We start from the raw sequence: 15563 nt of genomic DNA on the forward strand, positions 1-15563 counted from the left end.
GCTACATATAAATTGCATATAAAATATTCAGTAAAATATAGCATTACTTGATATCGCATTAATTATCTATAAATATTCTAATAAATAGGCAATTGGAATTTAATGAATTGTTGGTAGTATACATGGAGAATAGTATTTTCCATCGTTGAATGTAGTGCTTATAAATTTATATTTAAATAAATATTAAATTCATATTAAAATAATATTATTATTATATAAAGCAGCATTAGAATGTTTTTGTAAAACAATTCAACATGATGTTTAGTTACGTTATATCGAGATAAGGTTAAAGTTTAATTATTTTTATATCATGAATTCAATTAGAAAGTAAACCTATGATTATACAGGAAACTAACGTATCTCTTTAAATTGACAAATAAAAATAACATTTCTCAGCGTTTACACCAGGGTCCAACCGAAACATTTAATTTATACGATAATTTGTTTAAGAAATATTTTTAACACTATCTCTAGAGTTGAATTAATATTTTCAATCTCGAAACTTTACCGAATAATGAAATATCATTAAGATTACAAATCTTAAATATTTGCAGGTTATGCAAATGCTGTTATATATACAATATTTATGCTGTTTCCATAAATCAACTGTGTGTTTTACTCTTTCTGAAATAACTCTAAAATTACTCATGTTTGGTTAGAGAATGCGAATTTTAGAGAAAACTACTTTTGCCGTAAATGGACTAATTTTTATAACTATGTTTTAAATACTTGATGAATGCACATTTTTGTTAGGGTTAAAAATGATGAAATTGTTTGGAATCGTGAATAAATTAAACGGTTTTGCCTATTTAATTATTTATTAAATCAATTTTTCTTAAACAATTTCATTTATTTCTCTGAGACAATTATCATTTTATTACATCCAAGTTAAGATGTATATGTAATGGCCAAAAGTCAATGATGATACATCAACTACCACTAAAATATTAATAATGTCGATTACCCCCATCATAAACTTAAAGTTACAGCAATTTAAAAGCGTCATTCATTTTTTTTTTCTTTGTCGTATTCCTGTTTAGGCAGTGGGGGTGCGATTGTTCCTGTTTTTAAGTGGCGCCATCTATGGCCAGGAATTCGACTTCTGTTACGCCATTCACATAACCACAACCCGTCAATAGGGCGGATCATATTCACGCACATTCACACACAAAGGAGAAAGGACATAGAACACACAGAGAGAGAAAGAAACATCCATGCCTTGCCCGGGATTCGAACCCAGAACCTTTCTGATGCAAGGACAGTTCCCTGGTGTCATTCATTAAAATAGGGATTTAGTTTTCAATATTTTTTTATTATTATCAATATTTCTTTTATAAGTAAGTTTCTCTTTTTTTCATTTGTTTATATTTTATATTAAAAATAGCGTGAGTACCCAAATACTATATAGTCACATACATTTTATTTTCTATTTAATTTTCTTTCAATTACAGAATATTTCAATGAAGGAAATTAAGATATTACTGTTGCCACTGGCAAGATAAAAATTCGTCTCTTTTTCGAGGTTACGTTAAAGGTTACGTTATTCCTATATGAGTTCGAGGTTACGTTATTCCTATATGAGTATTTACAGATACCTCTACATGAAACCAATATAATTTTTTTAAATGGCGGGCACTATTGTCTATTGGTCTCAGAAAGTGTCAGAACTGCTACCCTCTTCTCGTTACCCAGTGGCCACCTTTGGCGAAGCTACGGCGGTGAAGCAGCGTCGCCCTCGTCACACAACCACAAATCCGTTTATAGGCGGGTCACATTCATACACACAAATGAGAGAGGACATAGAACAGAAAGAGAGAGAAAGAAACATCCATGTCCAGAGCTGGATTCGAACCCACAGACACTGGCTCCGCAGTCAGGCACGCTTACCGCTCTGCCACCTGGCCGGTACTAATATGATTCTAAATAAAAGTATTCTGATTTAATACAATATCATTTTGCTTTTAAGTAATAATTTGTTTTTTATGCTTTGTTAAATAATTGAAACGAAAAAAAGCATAACTTGAAACAATTCGCCACAAAACATAGATTTTTTAACAAATGTCTCAAAAAAAGTGAGAAACTTAAATCTAAGAATAAAGCTAGAAATTTTCAGTTCAGCTCGATCGCCGTGTTAACATTTTACTTACAGAGCATTTTGCTTAGTGTGATTTTTCTGGTATCAAAAACTGCTTTCATTTTTCTTTCCTTTTTATTTATATTCTGTAATATCCTGCTCAATATCGAAATATTTTTGGCTGTTCTTGTCTTTTTTTCATTTTTCCCCCAGCAGTTTTCCGGTTTACATCCGTTTATATCTCAATATTTAACAGGAAGTGCTTTGTGTACCAACCGAAGTGGGAAGCCAAAAAGAGCTTAGGAGATGGTTTCACATTCTAAGGGACCGGGTTCAAATTTCAATTTCTAAACATTTTATTCAATCTTGAATAATATTATATGGTTATTTGCAATACAAGTTCTTTTCCGCTTTTATATGTTTAAACCTGAATTATTCATGGGTTTTTCAGAATTTATTGACGATATTTATTATTTTTTTACTATACAATTAGAGTTACATGTAAGAAGTTAATATAAAAAAAAAATACGTATAAAATTTACGTTTTCAAAAAAGAAAATATTTAATAGATACAATAATAAAAAATAAATGTACGTAGAAAGTTAATGCCCTTTTCCTTTAAGCTTTCAGTTTTTCCAATAATAATAGTAATTTACTATTATTATATAAGTAATATTATATGGTTATTTGCAATATAAGTTTTTTTCTGTGTTTATATGTTTAAAACTGAATTATTCATGGGTTTTTCAGAATTTATTGGCGATATTTATTATTTTTTTACTATACAATTAGAGTTACATATAAAAAGTTAATATAAAACAAAAAAAATATGTATAAAACTTACGTTTTTTTAAAAAAAATATTTAATAGATACAATAATCAAAAATAAATGTACGTTAAAAGTTAATGCCCTTTTTCTTTAAGCTTTCGGTTTTTCCAGTAATAAATGTAATTCACTTTGAAATTAATTTAAAATTAATCTTATATTACCTGAACAGTTTAATATAGTTGTTTATAACAATAAAACTATTTAAGAAGCCAAAAGGGGGAAAAAAGGACGAAATCTTTCTTATTTCAAATATCTTTCATTTTAAGAAAACTTACAGTGTTGCATAATTTTGTAAATCTCAGTTATTTGAATTTAAAAATAATTTAAATACTTATAGGAGAATGCTATATACTTTTCTGCTATGCTTTGTAACAGTTAACTTAAAGATAGCAATAGATTATCTGGATATCTTAGTTGTGAAATAACAATAAAACTATTTCTAAAAAAAAAATTAGCTTTTATTATCTTTCACTTTATGAAAACTGAGTTAAGCAATTTAATAAATCTGTCTTAGTTATCAAATTTTAAAATAAATTAATTTGTTTTAAAAATTTAGCACAATTTTCATCATGTATATCATTTTGACATACATCATGTATATTCTAATAGTTAACATAAAAATAACAATATATCACTTGAACGGACGATGTTCAATAACAATAAAACTACGTATAATATAAGGAAATAAAAAAAAAACTATTTCTATCTGAGTTTGGTAATTTAATGAATCTATCTTAGTTTTCGAAATTTAAAAATAAAGTTATTGCTTATAAAGTGTTGCATAATTTCCAGATTTGCATCTTTATTTTTGTAATAGTTAAATTAATAATAATATATTATCTTTACAGTTTGATCTAGTTCCCTAAAAATAATTTATTAAAAAAAGAAAAATAATGATTTATTTCTATTTACCTAATAAGAATTAACTCAGTACCTTCGCAACAATTTTTTTTAAATAAAGCTATAATCATTCATTTTGTGGATGCTTTACATGCTCATTTAACTTATAATCAATAATTTATCTTCAAAAAATAATGAAATTGTGTAATTTTTTTAAGAGTTTAAAAAAATTTGAAAAGATTCAAAATTTTTAAAACCCTAAGGCATTTTTATTTTAACATATTTTCAATTTTTTTTTCTTAGTGCTTACAATATTCATCTTAACAATTTTGTGCATTCATTTGCTGATATATCAATTAGAATATTTTCTTCAGATTTTTTTTGTAAAAAAGTAGAAAAAAAAGGTGAAAAATTCTTGTTAGGTACATATAACATGCTGTAAAAATTGTAGTACCTCATAAAATGCTTATTCCATGCAAAGTTTAAATGAGTGCATTATACTTAAGGTAAAAAAGTTTACTTCAAAAATTTATCTTAAATAAAAAAAGATCCTTAGGGATTTAGTTAAGATTAAAACACAAAAATTATCATCTATGAGAAAAAGTACTTTAAAGTCTGTCTGCTGAGCAAGTTTCTGTATTAGGCGAATCTAAAAACATTCATAAAATTTTTAAAAATGTAGATAGGGATATGATTTTTCAGTGCATTTGAAATAGTTTAAAGTTTTATTATAACCAATAAAAAATTTCGATCTTTTGGTCATTTTTTGGGTACTGTGACCCCTTAAACAATTTAATAAATCAATCTCTGTTAACCGAATTTAAAAATTAATTAATTACTTATGAGTATTAATTATTACTTCATTAATTGCTTTATTACTTAAAATGGTGCATTAAATCCAGCTTTGCACCTTTTATGTGATCGTTAACTTAAAACTTATAATATATTACGTTAACAGTTAACTCTAGTTGTTCCGTATCATTAGACTGGTTTATGACTAGTTAAAGATTCTAGTTAGCGTGTGAATGACATGTAATCAAAAATAAAAAAAATAAAAAAAGATATTATTTCTTTCTTTAACTTTGTGGAAATTATTCAGTTATAAAATTTAATTAATCTTTTTTAGTTGTAGTAATCAATTTGAAATTTAATTAATTGCTTATAAACTGTTTCGTAATTTCCAGATTAGCACCTCTTTTTGTAATATTTAACTTATAACACATTATCTTAACAGTTTAATCTAATTTTTTCTTAACGATAAAACTATTTATAGAAAAAAAAGATTGAAAAAGAAAATAACCAAATATTTCTATCTTTCACTTTATGAATACTAACTGAGTTATACAATTTAATAAATTTCAACTATCGCCATCTAAAAATAAACTAAATATTTATAAAATCGTTCATAATGTCTTGATTTTCTTAATTTTTTCTAATAGTTAAATTAAAAATAATAAAATTTCTCCAGAACCTTTTATTGAAATACTTACAGTTTATCAGAAAATAAAGACTTAAGTAAGCTTTAAAATTATATTTCTAAAAAAGATAAGTTATTTTAATTGGATTATCTACTTTACAAAGAAATGAAAAGCGAAAAAAAAATCATGTTTGTCTGCATGTAAAATACCAATTAAGGAGAAGTGGAGAAGATAGAGACCATTTTCTTTCTGAAACAATCCTTTTTTGAAATAATGTTTTTGAAAAGGATTATGTGACTTTTCTTAACAATTTCATATTTCTTGATGTTTTGCGAATGCATGGTTAATAACTGAAAAAATAAAGCCTTTTACAAAGAGAAATGTATACAATTACTGTAAGAAAACCACTTTAAGATAATTGACTTGCTTTAAAAAGCTTGTTTTGAAACTAAAAAAAGATTAAAATATTAAATATAGAATGCCTGAAGTTTATAATTTTATTAAAGCGGATATCGGAATTAGATTTATAATAAATTTTTTTACGGAAAAATATTTCAATTAATTAATGTGCTAAAGTAAAAAAAAAGTTCCTTTCTTTTTCTTTTTTAAAAATTGTTCCTCGGGAAATGCTCTGCACTCTCAGAAATAAACCTCTCATATTTGGCAATTTAGCAATCCTTGAGCTATTTTTCTTTTATTTTGAGAAGCATTTCTTTACGAAATCACGTGGTCCCGCAGTGGACTGATCGTTAAGACACTGTTCCCAGCAGACCACCGAAGTCAAGCATCACTGGCTGCGGTCAGTGTACGGGTGGGTGACCACCTGGATCAGTCTGCGTAGGGACCGAGGGTGTGCGGTATTGGTCCTCGTTAAACTGTGCTACCGTAAAGTGCTCGACTTCGCGCGCAGGTCGTCGGGCTACCGAAGCGGGGGTGCCATCCCCTCCGCAGAGGATCAAAATTGTGATGGCATGTCTTCGGATCATCCTCCGGGATGTTTCCCAGACCGTCGCCAATAGCCCATTGTGCAGCTCTAGTGCGACGTAAATTAACAACAACAACGAAATCACGTGATTTATGACAAAACGCGAACTGTCAAATATGTGACGAAAATATTTCCTCAACTCGAAGGAGATTGTTTACTAGAATGACGAAACTTGGATGCAGAATAGACGATCGAAAATTAAGTGATGAAATAAGTCGATCGGCTTCTACGGTGGTCAAGGAGTTGACCTTGTATTAGGAATCCGGCTTCGTATATAAGTGTAATTTATCACTCTGTTCTAGCTGTCCTTGTGTTGTTAGGACAAAACTGATCCCCTTATGTGGTGCCCGCGATTCAGAGATACGATACATTAGACACTGCGAGTTTTTTTTTTCTGAGGCGGAGGCAGTATTATGAAATATTTATTTTATTTTGACGAAATTCGTTTCCTTAAAGAAGTGACGATAGTTATTTCGTTACTTTGACGAAATAAGAAGCATATACCAGGAAATAGTTTCGTCAAAAAGGTCTCATTTGTGTGAGTAAACATTTCACCAAATTGCGGAAATAACAAACTTCACTTGTATAAGGAAACGAATTTCTACAAATAAATTCGACTTGGTGTAACATAACAATAAACGCAATTGATCAAGAAATAAAACATACAGTTAACGAAATATTAATTAATAAGTAATATCCTGCCACAAGAAGAACTCAAAAGTAAACAAAGGTAAATTGAGTCGAATTTCACAAACTTTTTTAAGCTTCTGCCGAAACCGTTTCTCAAGAAAATGCTACGAGAAAATATCACCAGAATTGTAAAAACGGCAAACTTCACTTATTTGGGGACAAGAATTCTTCAAATGCAATACAATAAATGCTACAATAAACGCAATCATTTAGAAAATACAACACGCAGTAAATTAAATATTATTAAATGAGTTAGTGTCCTGCCGTCAGGGTGGAGTTTCATGATTCTTTTTTTTCCTTGCTTCTAAAATTCTGGGAGATGTTTAAAAAAATGAAAAAAAATTTCACTAAGTCTCGGAGATATTAATTATTTTATTATTTCGTAATCTTCATACTTTAAACACCTACGAAACAAATTAATGCAAACTTAAAGTAAATTGCGAGCCCTCCATCGAGAAGCATCTATTTTAAAATATCAATATTATTGAAAACTCTCATTCACTCTTCATTTATAATTAAGTTAAATTACACAGAATACTAAAAAAAAATCACTTAGGCTTTAATAATAAACAAATTTTTTAAAATTTTTATCTAATTGAATTTTAATTACATTACCATATTTCCCAAAATGTGATAATTGAAAATTTTTCGATCATAATTTATGCCCAATCTATTAGCGTGATGGAAATTTTCATTTCCTTCAGCCAACAATAAAATTAATTATTCATGCGTGAGATCCAACCGCAGAAATCTTTCTAAGGACATCACATGACTTGCAGAGAGCTCACCAACACCCTCCCTGCGGCGGCAATATTTTTGGTTGGGGACAACATCCTCCACCGAAAAGCGCTGTCAAACTTAAACCATTTCCCCTGTCTTTGCCAGAAATTCCCTCCAAGCAAAGGCAATTTTAATGATGTACGAACTTTAGATGATCGCTAATGAAAATCCAAGTTTGACTTTTCGGGGTCAAAGTCAAAGTGGAAGTTTCTGCTCAATGCTTTGGACGTGATTAAGGACGTTTGCCGTGAGAATAATGCGCATCTGAAATGCTTGAAAAGGTTTCCAGAATTTGGATTGGATGAGAAAATGGTGACCTAAATAGCATAAAGTTACCTTTGCTAATGGTTACTGATGATTTCATTAAAGATTCATACATCAGCACTAATCTGAAAGATTTTATTTTATTTTCTTCGAGGTAATTAGTGAGCAGGAATTCTCTGTGGATCATTTTGATGATTTGAACTGTTTAGTTCGCAATGTTTGCGACAAAAGTTTGTTTTTGAGAAAAGTTTTCAGATCAAAATTGTTTAATATTTCTCGGTCAAATTGTATAAAAATCCTCATTCTAATGGAAGTATTGAAATTGAAGTTTAAACTTTTTCCTCGGAGGAGTTGGAAAGTGGATTTAGTTTTTGTAATTCTAATGGAAAAGTAATCAAGCAAATTCACTTGCTTCTTTTTTCATTTTTTTCATAGCGCCAATAAACTTTTTACAGGAAATCTCCTGAGTGATTAAAATAAATTTATTTAGATTAAAAACTGTTTAGATTACAATTTTTGTATGTTATAAAATTTAAATGTTTTTAAGCTTTATTGTTTTGAAGAAATTTTAATAATTTTATTTATGAGGAACTTTAAATGATTTTTATTTTCTTATTAGTTACTAGTTTTTTTCTTTCAGTTCAACATTTGACGAATCGAAATTCTTGCTTTTTAATTTTTTTCTTTGCTTTTGATTAATTAACTCCTTGAGGAAATTCTCTAGAGTAATTAAAAGAAAATTATTCAGTCTGAAACTTGCTTAATGTTAATTAAAGGGAGTTTCTATTTCTTTATTTACTCATATGTATAAATCTATCAACATTGAATTTAATTTTTAATTCTAATTATTTAGACTATATTAGGTTTGGTTCTCATGCAATTAAGATTGATCCTAGTCGGTGGAAATCAGTTCATTATATCCGAAGTTATGCAGTGTGTTCGCTTTTTTTCATTTTACATAATTTCATTCATCATCTTGTCTGGTTTATAAATACGCTTTCTGCAGTTATTTTTATTATTTCATCACCATGTAGCGATCATATTTATCTCTGCTCTTCCTGATGTTGTTTAAACTTTGGATAAAATATACGTAATCTCCACTGGTCAACGTTTGTGTCCTTTCTTTTAATGTGTTTTTATTTTTTCTCTTATTGCAAGGGATAGTGAGCCACTCTCAACATAAATCTCTTCCACATAAAGTACGTAAAACAGTTAAAAAATTGTTAGGTTAAGTTAAACTCTCATAAAGTAGCTAAAGACTGAGAAAAAAAGTCCTGTAGTTCGAGGATAAAATCTGTTTTACACTTAATTTCCCTTACGCGTGTAATGTTAAAGGCATTTGTTATTTATTTAGAATTAGTTTTATTCAAAGGAAAATTTAATAAAAGTTTTAAAATCAGGGAAAACGGTCTATTAGAAAAATTCTTCATAGAGCCTGTTGATGTAAACATTTTATGTTAAAATAATTTTAAATTATAATAAATTAATTGATCAAGAAATCAAACAGGTTTGAATGTTTTCTTGAGCCCTGTATTCCTCAGTTGAGAATACTGTATTTAAAATCTTTCTCAATAATAAATTAAAAATATTAATTAGGATTCGTTTAATTAACATTTCAGCGGAAATGAGACAAAGATGGAATCTAAATTTGCCAAGTTTCTATCTAGTAAAGGAAGATGAAAAATATCAAAGGAAGTTTGATTACTTTATAAAACTTAATGGTGTTTCAAAAATTGTTTTTAAATTCTTCTCTGTTGCTTTCAGAAATCAAAAACGATTTGGTTATTTCAGTCTAGCCTTTCTCAGTTCTTATTTATAAAAATTTCGAAATCGTTTTTATTCTTTATTCGCATAAAATATTTAATTTCGATCCCTAATGTACATTCTTTGTTATTTTCTTTATAACAAGGATTCTAAAATCAAGATTCTTGGGTGACCATTACAGAAACTATAGGGGATTCAAAAGAAACTCTAATACAGAGTGTAACTGATGTAGTTTTCCATATATTTTAGTTTATACCAACTTATGTTATTAATTGGTTCCATTATATGTTTGATAATGTAAATTTTGTTTCTCTTTAATTTTAATAAATTATTGTTAAAATTTTTCTGAACATAATGTTCATGTGCTGCCACGCTTTTGAAAAATTCCCGTCTTACAATCGAGTTATACACAGGGTATTTTTTTCTTCATTTATGACATAGATTGCAAACTTAAGTGGTTAGTTAACCACTTAAGTTTGCAACCAGTAAAAACATACATATAATGTAACCAGTTGGTTGCATTATATGTTTGGTAATGTCAAATTAATGTCAATTTTTTTATTGGGAAAATTATTTTTAAGTTTTTCTATTAAAAAACGTGCTTAAATTTTTATGGGCTGTCGCGCTTTTGAAAAATCCCCGTCTTACAATCGAGTTATACACAGGGTCTTTTTTTCTTCATTTCTGACATAGATTGCAAACTTAAGTGGTTAGTTAACCACTTAAGTTTGCAGCCAGTACAAACATACATATAATGTAACCAGTTGGTTGCATTATATGTTTGGTAATGTCAAATTAATGTCAATATTTTTATTGGGAAAATTATTTTTAGGTTTTTGTATTATAAAACGTGTTTAAATTTTTATGAGCTGTCACGCTTTGGAAAAAGTATCGTATTATTATCGAGTTATACACATGTGATAATATGCTGGGTGTTTTAATCTTCTTTATTTGTGACAGTATTTCGTAATGTATTAAGTTCTGTTACTACAGAAAATGCTGTATTTATAAAAAGTTCTTTTTAAATTGTGACTATCGAGTAAAGGGACTTTTCAATACGAGTCTGAATATTTTGGTCAACTTATTTCTGCGAAATCAAATCTATGCTTGGGAGAATTTTATGAGATTCAAAAATTTTGTGCAAAAAATAAATATCAAAATTATCACCTCTTTTCCATGTAATGCTGTCGAATGGATATCCTCCGAAGGGGCACGTGACCCTAAAAGTTCCCCCTGCCAAAGCTGTTAGGTTGCTCAACGGTCTTATGAACAAGGAACCGAACACATTCAATCGTCTAGAATGAGATGTACTCCCAGCTTCATTAAAGGCTGTGCATGTATACACGCCACTGTCTGTAACATCTGTGGATGTTATATTAACATAACTGATGACGTCACCTCCGCCACTGAGATAAGTACTGACAATGACACCTGGTCTTGTTGTGAGTGTCCAGATTTCGTCTAGTGTCCACTTGATTTGGGGAGCTGGATTACCACTTGATATGCATAACAGAGAGATGAAACTTCCAGGTCTGACTGTTTTCTCTGGGAATGTAAGCTTAAATAATGGTGCCAGGTCTAAAAAATAATCAAAAGTTATACGTTAATTTTCGGCATCGATATTGATAATTGGAGACTGAGAAAAAATATGGTAAAATTTGCAAAGTTTCTGGTTCTATTTGAACATCAAAAATCACGATAATTTTTCCCGAAGCACTTTGGTAATGATTTAATTAAAATCTCTATCAATAATTAATTATAATATTATTAACACTATCATTTAGTTTTATATTATATGATAAAATTTGGAAAACGTAATAAAATTTGGTAATTATATTCTGATAGATTATGCATGGCATAAAAACAATTTAGTCGATAAAATTAATTTTCTAGTTGTTATTTTTTACTAAATGTGTGAACTAGAATATTTAAAACCAGAACTTGCGGTAAACCGTTACCATATGAACGGAAATATTACCAAGTGAATGGTACAAATGCCATATATTTTGGTTTTATTATCCAGAAGTATTATTTTTTTTTAACCAGAAATATCATTATGCTAATTTTACTAAATTTGTTTCTCCGTGTATTAGTAATAAAACAATTAATAATTAATAAAACAAATAATTTGCGTAATAATCCTTATATTTTCTGTTCACTTGAAAAATTTGGTATTGGTTTAATTGGATTAGAAGATTGTTCAGTTTGGTTTAAATAATTTTGTAAATTCTGTTTGATTCCAAATTCTATTTACAGAACACTTTAAAAAATAAAATTCATATATTTATTCTGTAGTTTTAAACAGATAGGCCAAAATTAACATTAAATGTGCAGCAACTAATTTTTGTAACTAAGTTTTTTATATTAATACCAAAATCAATTATGAGAGAATTTTAAAAATTTGGCTTTCGGGGCACTAAAAAACCCAAAATGCTAAATAAATATCCGGAAAAATTCAATGATAAATTGAAATAAGCTATTTAAATAATATTCTAATTAAAATTACTTTTGCAGCATATATTTTCCTTAGCTGAATTAAAATTTAAACTAAAAATCTTGATAGCTACTTTTAGTCTAAAACTTAAATGTTTTACAATTTTGATCGAAATTTTCATGAGTATGCATTTTAATTTAATATTTTTTTTTTGTAAATATTTACTGTATTTGATTTGTAGCGGAAACTAATATATAGATAACTACTTTTAATTTTCTAACTAATTTCAGCAACTTGCTCCCCTTCATTATAAGAAGTTAAAATCTCTGACGACCACTATAAAGTGATGAAACTTTTCTAACACATGAGTTTTTGAAGGGAATTATTATTTGCTCAAAATAAACTTTAAAATTAATTCTCAGAGACATTTTAAAATTTGGGATTTTGGTCAACAAGAGAACTAAGTATCTAAATAATTTGCTGGAAAAAGAACTATTCGATAAAACTCCGATTATTTTTTTTAAATAAGCGCATTGATAGTTCATACCAATTTTATTAAAAATCATCAAAAGTATCTACTTTAATAAAGAAACTTTTTTTTTAAATATTTACTTCAGCTAACTAAAATCAAGATGGTTACTTATAGTCTTCTAACTAATTTCCGTTATTTGCGCTGTTCTACTTGAACCCTAATAGGAAGTTAAGATCTCCCGACATAGCCATAAAGAAACAAAACTTTTCTAACTAAAGAGCATTTGAAGGAGAAATTAGGAGAAATACTTCACCTCCAATAACGAGTCTGGCGGCCGCTTGGGAGGAATACACGTCCCTATGGACAAAACACTGGTACATTCCTGAATCCTGTCTCTTTAACTGTCTCAGTTGAAGGGAGGTGGGTGTGGGGAACTGGACACGGGAATTGGCAGAGATAAATCGTGTGTCCTTTTTCCAAACGACACTGCCAATTGGCTGACCTTCCACTGAACAATTGAAGAGGGCAGTTTTGCCAACATCTAGTTGCAACTCTGGAGGTAAAAGAGCCACTCTTAGTGGTTCTGGAAGAAAGAAAAAAAGAAAAAGAAGAAGAATCATTACTTGAAAAAAGTAAAATAAAACATTTGGTTGAAAAAAAATGCTAGAACAGAGAAAAGAATACCATACCGTTAATTCACTTTTATGCTAGGGATATAACTTTATTTAAGAGACTTAATTGATAATGAATTCAAGAATTCATAAAGAAAAAAGTGAATTCAAGTGACATTTTTCTGAGTTTTGATATTTTTAGGCTAACAGTTGGTAGGTTGAGTAAAATTTGCCTTTTATTCTTGTTTGCAATCATCATTTTGGAGAAATCTTTAAGAACTTATAACTTAACTCCCTAAAATTTAAACTATCTGTGTCATGGCATTCTCATTCTTGGCGTTTTAATTTGGTGTGCAAAGACAGATTTTCTACGGTTACTCGTTAACTGTTTATAGCGAAATATACTTGGATCATTTTTCCACTCCAATAACACTCATGGACTCTCGCATGGATCATTCATCCTATCGATCTTCGGAACTAAAGAAGTTAGCAAAATAAATAAATGCTGCATAGTTAATAAGACAAAATTAAGAAATTTATCAGATGATTCTAAAATATGTAATAGATGTCACTTACAAACTTCACTCTCTTGAAATTAAAAATAAGTGAATAGAAAATGCTAAAATTTAATTCATGTAAACTCTCTTAAATATGAACATAGAACTAATTACTTACGCTAATTCTAATTTAAGAAAAAACTCATTAGTAAAGAATTTAATTATGAAATTAATTACTAATCAAACATATAGTAACGTATGTTTTTTGAAACCTGAATTTTGACGAATAAACATCAAAATTACTTATTATCAGTTGAAAGCACACCTTAGAAGCATTTTTGGGCGGACTAAAATAAACCTTTCACCAGTAAAGAATTAGAAACAATAGTGGATTTAATCATCTAAATAAGCAAAGAAAATATTTCTTGATTCTTAAAATCTGGAGATTCAACTCAGTTGTGCCAGATAGAAAGTGTGAATAAAGATATGGGGCTGGGAAAAATATTAAGTTTGAATCCCATGAACAAGACTTAAAAAGAGATGGCTAGCTGATGTAACAAAAGATTAAACCATAATGAAAATTACCGACTGAAAATCTTAGATTTAGGTTTGGAGCGACAATGTTAAGCAGGCCAATATCCAATATGAACTGTACCACCATAAAAGAAAGAATTTGGATTAATAAATAACATATACAATTTAAAAAAGTTTAAAACGTCTGTTTGACTTGATTGTAAATGTCTAATTGATGAAGCAGTAAATTTCTAACTGCTTAAGCAACTTATTTTAAAAAGTGAGGAAAATTATTGAATTTAAAATTCTTATTTCAAAAAGACAATTATATTTTTTTCTATAAAATATTCTTTTTTTTCTATGAAAATACATTAATTTTCATAAGATACTAAATGTTAGGAGTTAAAACCAGGTAGCAATTAAAAAAACACTTGCGATTCCCAAAGTTAAACAGCGGACAAATAACTCCTAGAACATTTATATGGGCCAGGATAGCCTGGTTCAAACCCCGCCGGCCGAAGATTCCCCATGTAGTTGGTGACTGATGCACGTTAAAATTCTGTCGAGTCGCAAAGTCCTCCATGTTCCCATAACAAATCAAAACCTCTGGGGGTACTGAATTGGAGATCGAACGTTGTCTAAATCAGGTCAAAATTACGATCTGTGGATGAATGAATGGATGTATGAATGGGTCCGCCTTATAAACAGGTGTGACGTATGATATGGCAGAAGATTCTTGGCAATAGATGGCGCCACTGAAAAACAAGAATCGCACACTCTGCCTTAAATTTGCTCGGTTTCAGCCAGCAGGCTTGCCCGTGTGGCAAGTTGCATTGGAACCAACCAAACCAACCAGAACATTTATTTAATATTTTAATTTTTAAGTTAAAGTTGTATCACTCAAATAGCTAAATTATTTAACTTCAATGATAATCTACTAAAAATTCAAATCTAATCCAATGTGTGAACAAGAAATCCAAATGCTTCTGTTTTATGCCCAAAAAAATCTTCAACGTTCATAAATGGGATTCTCAACATCGGTTACTGACACAAAATTTATTTTCCTTTGATTCACATTCTAATTTAGCTCTGATCGATTCCTTTGCAAGAAACCTCATTAGATTCTTATCTAGAACTACAAAAAACGTTTATTTCGTGTTCAAAGCACCCTCCAATAAATATAATTGGATTTTGCTAAAAAACAAGACTTAATTACAGCTAGATTTTTATGAACAAATGAAGATTTAAAGTCAGATTAGTGAGAAATATTTTTTAGTTTAATATTTCTCTATCAGTTAATAGTGTTTTTACGGTTTCTGTTTTTATAATGGCCTGTTTTATAATTATGACTTTTAAATGAAGATATGAAATTTAGATTATAATAATGCATAG

The 15563-nt window shown here is 28.9% G+C and overlaps 1 protein-coding gene across 1 annotated transcript in view; it reads right to left on the bottom strand.

Moving 5' to 3' along the window:
• Window positions 1–15563, bottom strand: part of LOC107446015 (cell adhesion molecule Dscam1-like) — a 188791-nt gene that overhangs the window by 85004 nt on the left and 88224 nt on the right. Inside the window, exons 6-7 of the mRNA XM_043052767.2 lie at window positions 12864–13133; window positions 10812–11222 (exon numbers count right to left, since the gene is read on the bottom strand). Of these exons, the coding sequence (XP_042908701.2) occupies window positions 10812–11222; window positions 12864–13133 (681 nt within the window). The remainder of the gene's footprint in view (window positions 1–10811; window positions 11223–12863; window positions 13134–15563) is intronic.

This window comes from Parasteatoda tepidariorum, chromosome 8, assembly GCF_043381705.1.
Source record: "Parasteatoda tepidariorum isolate YZ-2023 chromosome 8, CAS_Ptep_4.0, whole genome shotgun sequence".
NCBI classification, from domain to species: domain Eukaryota; kingdom Metazoa; phylum Arthropoda; class Arachnida; order Araneae; family Theridiidae; genus Parasteatoda; species Parasteatoda tepidariorum.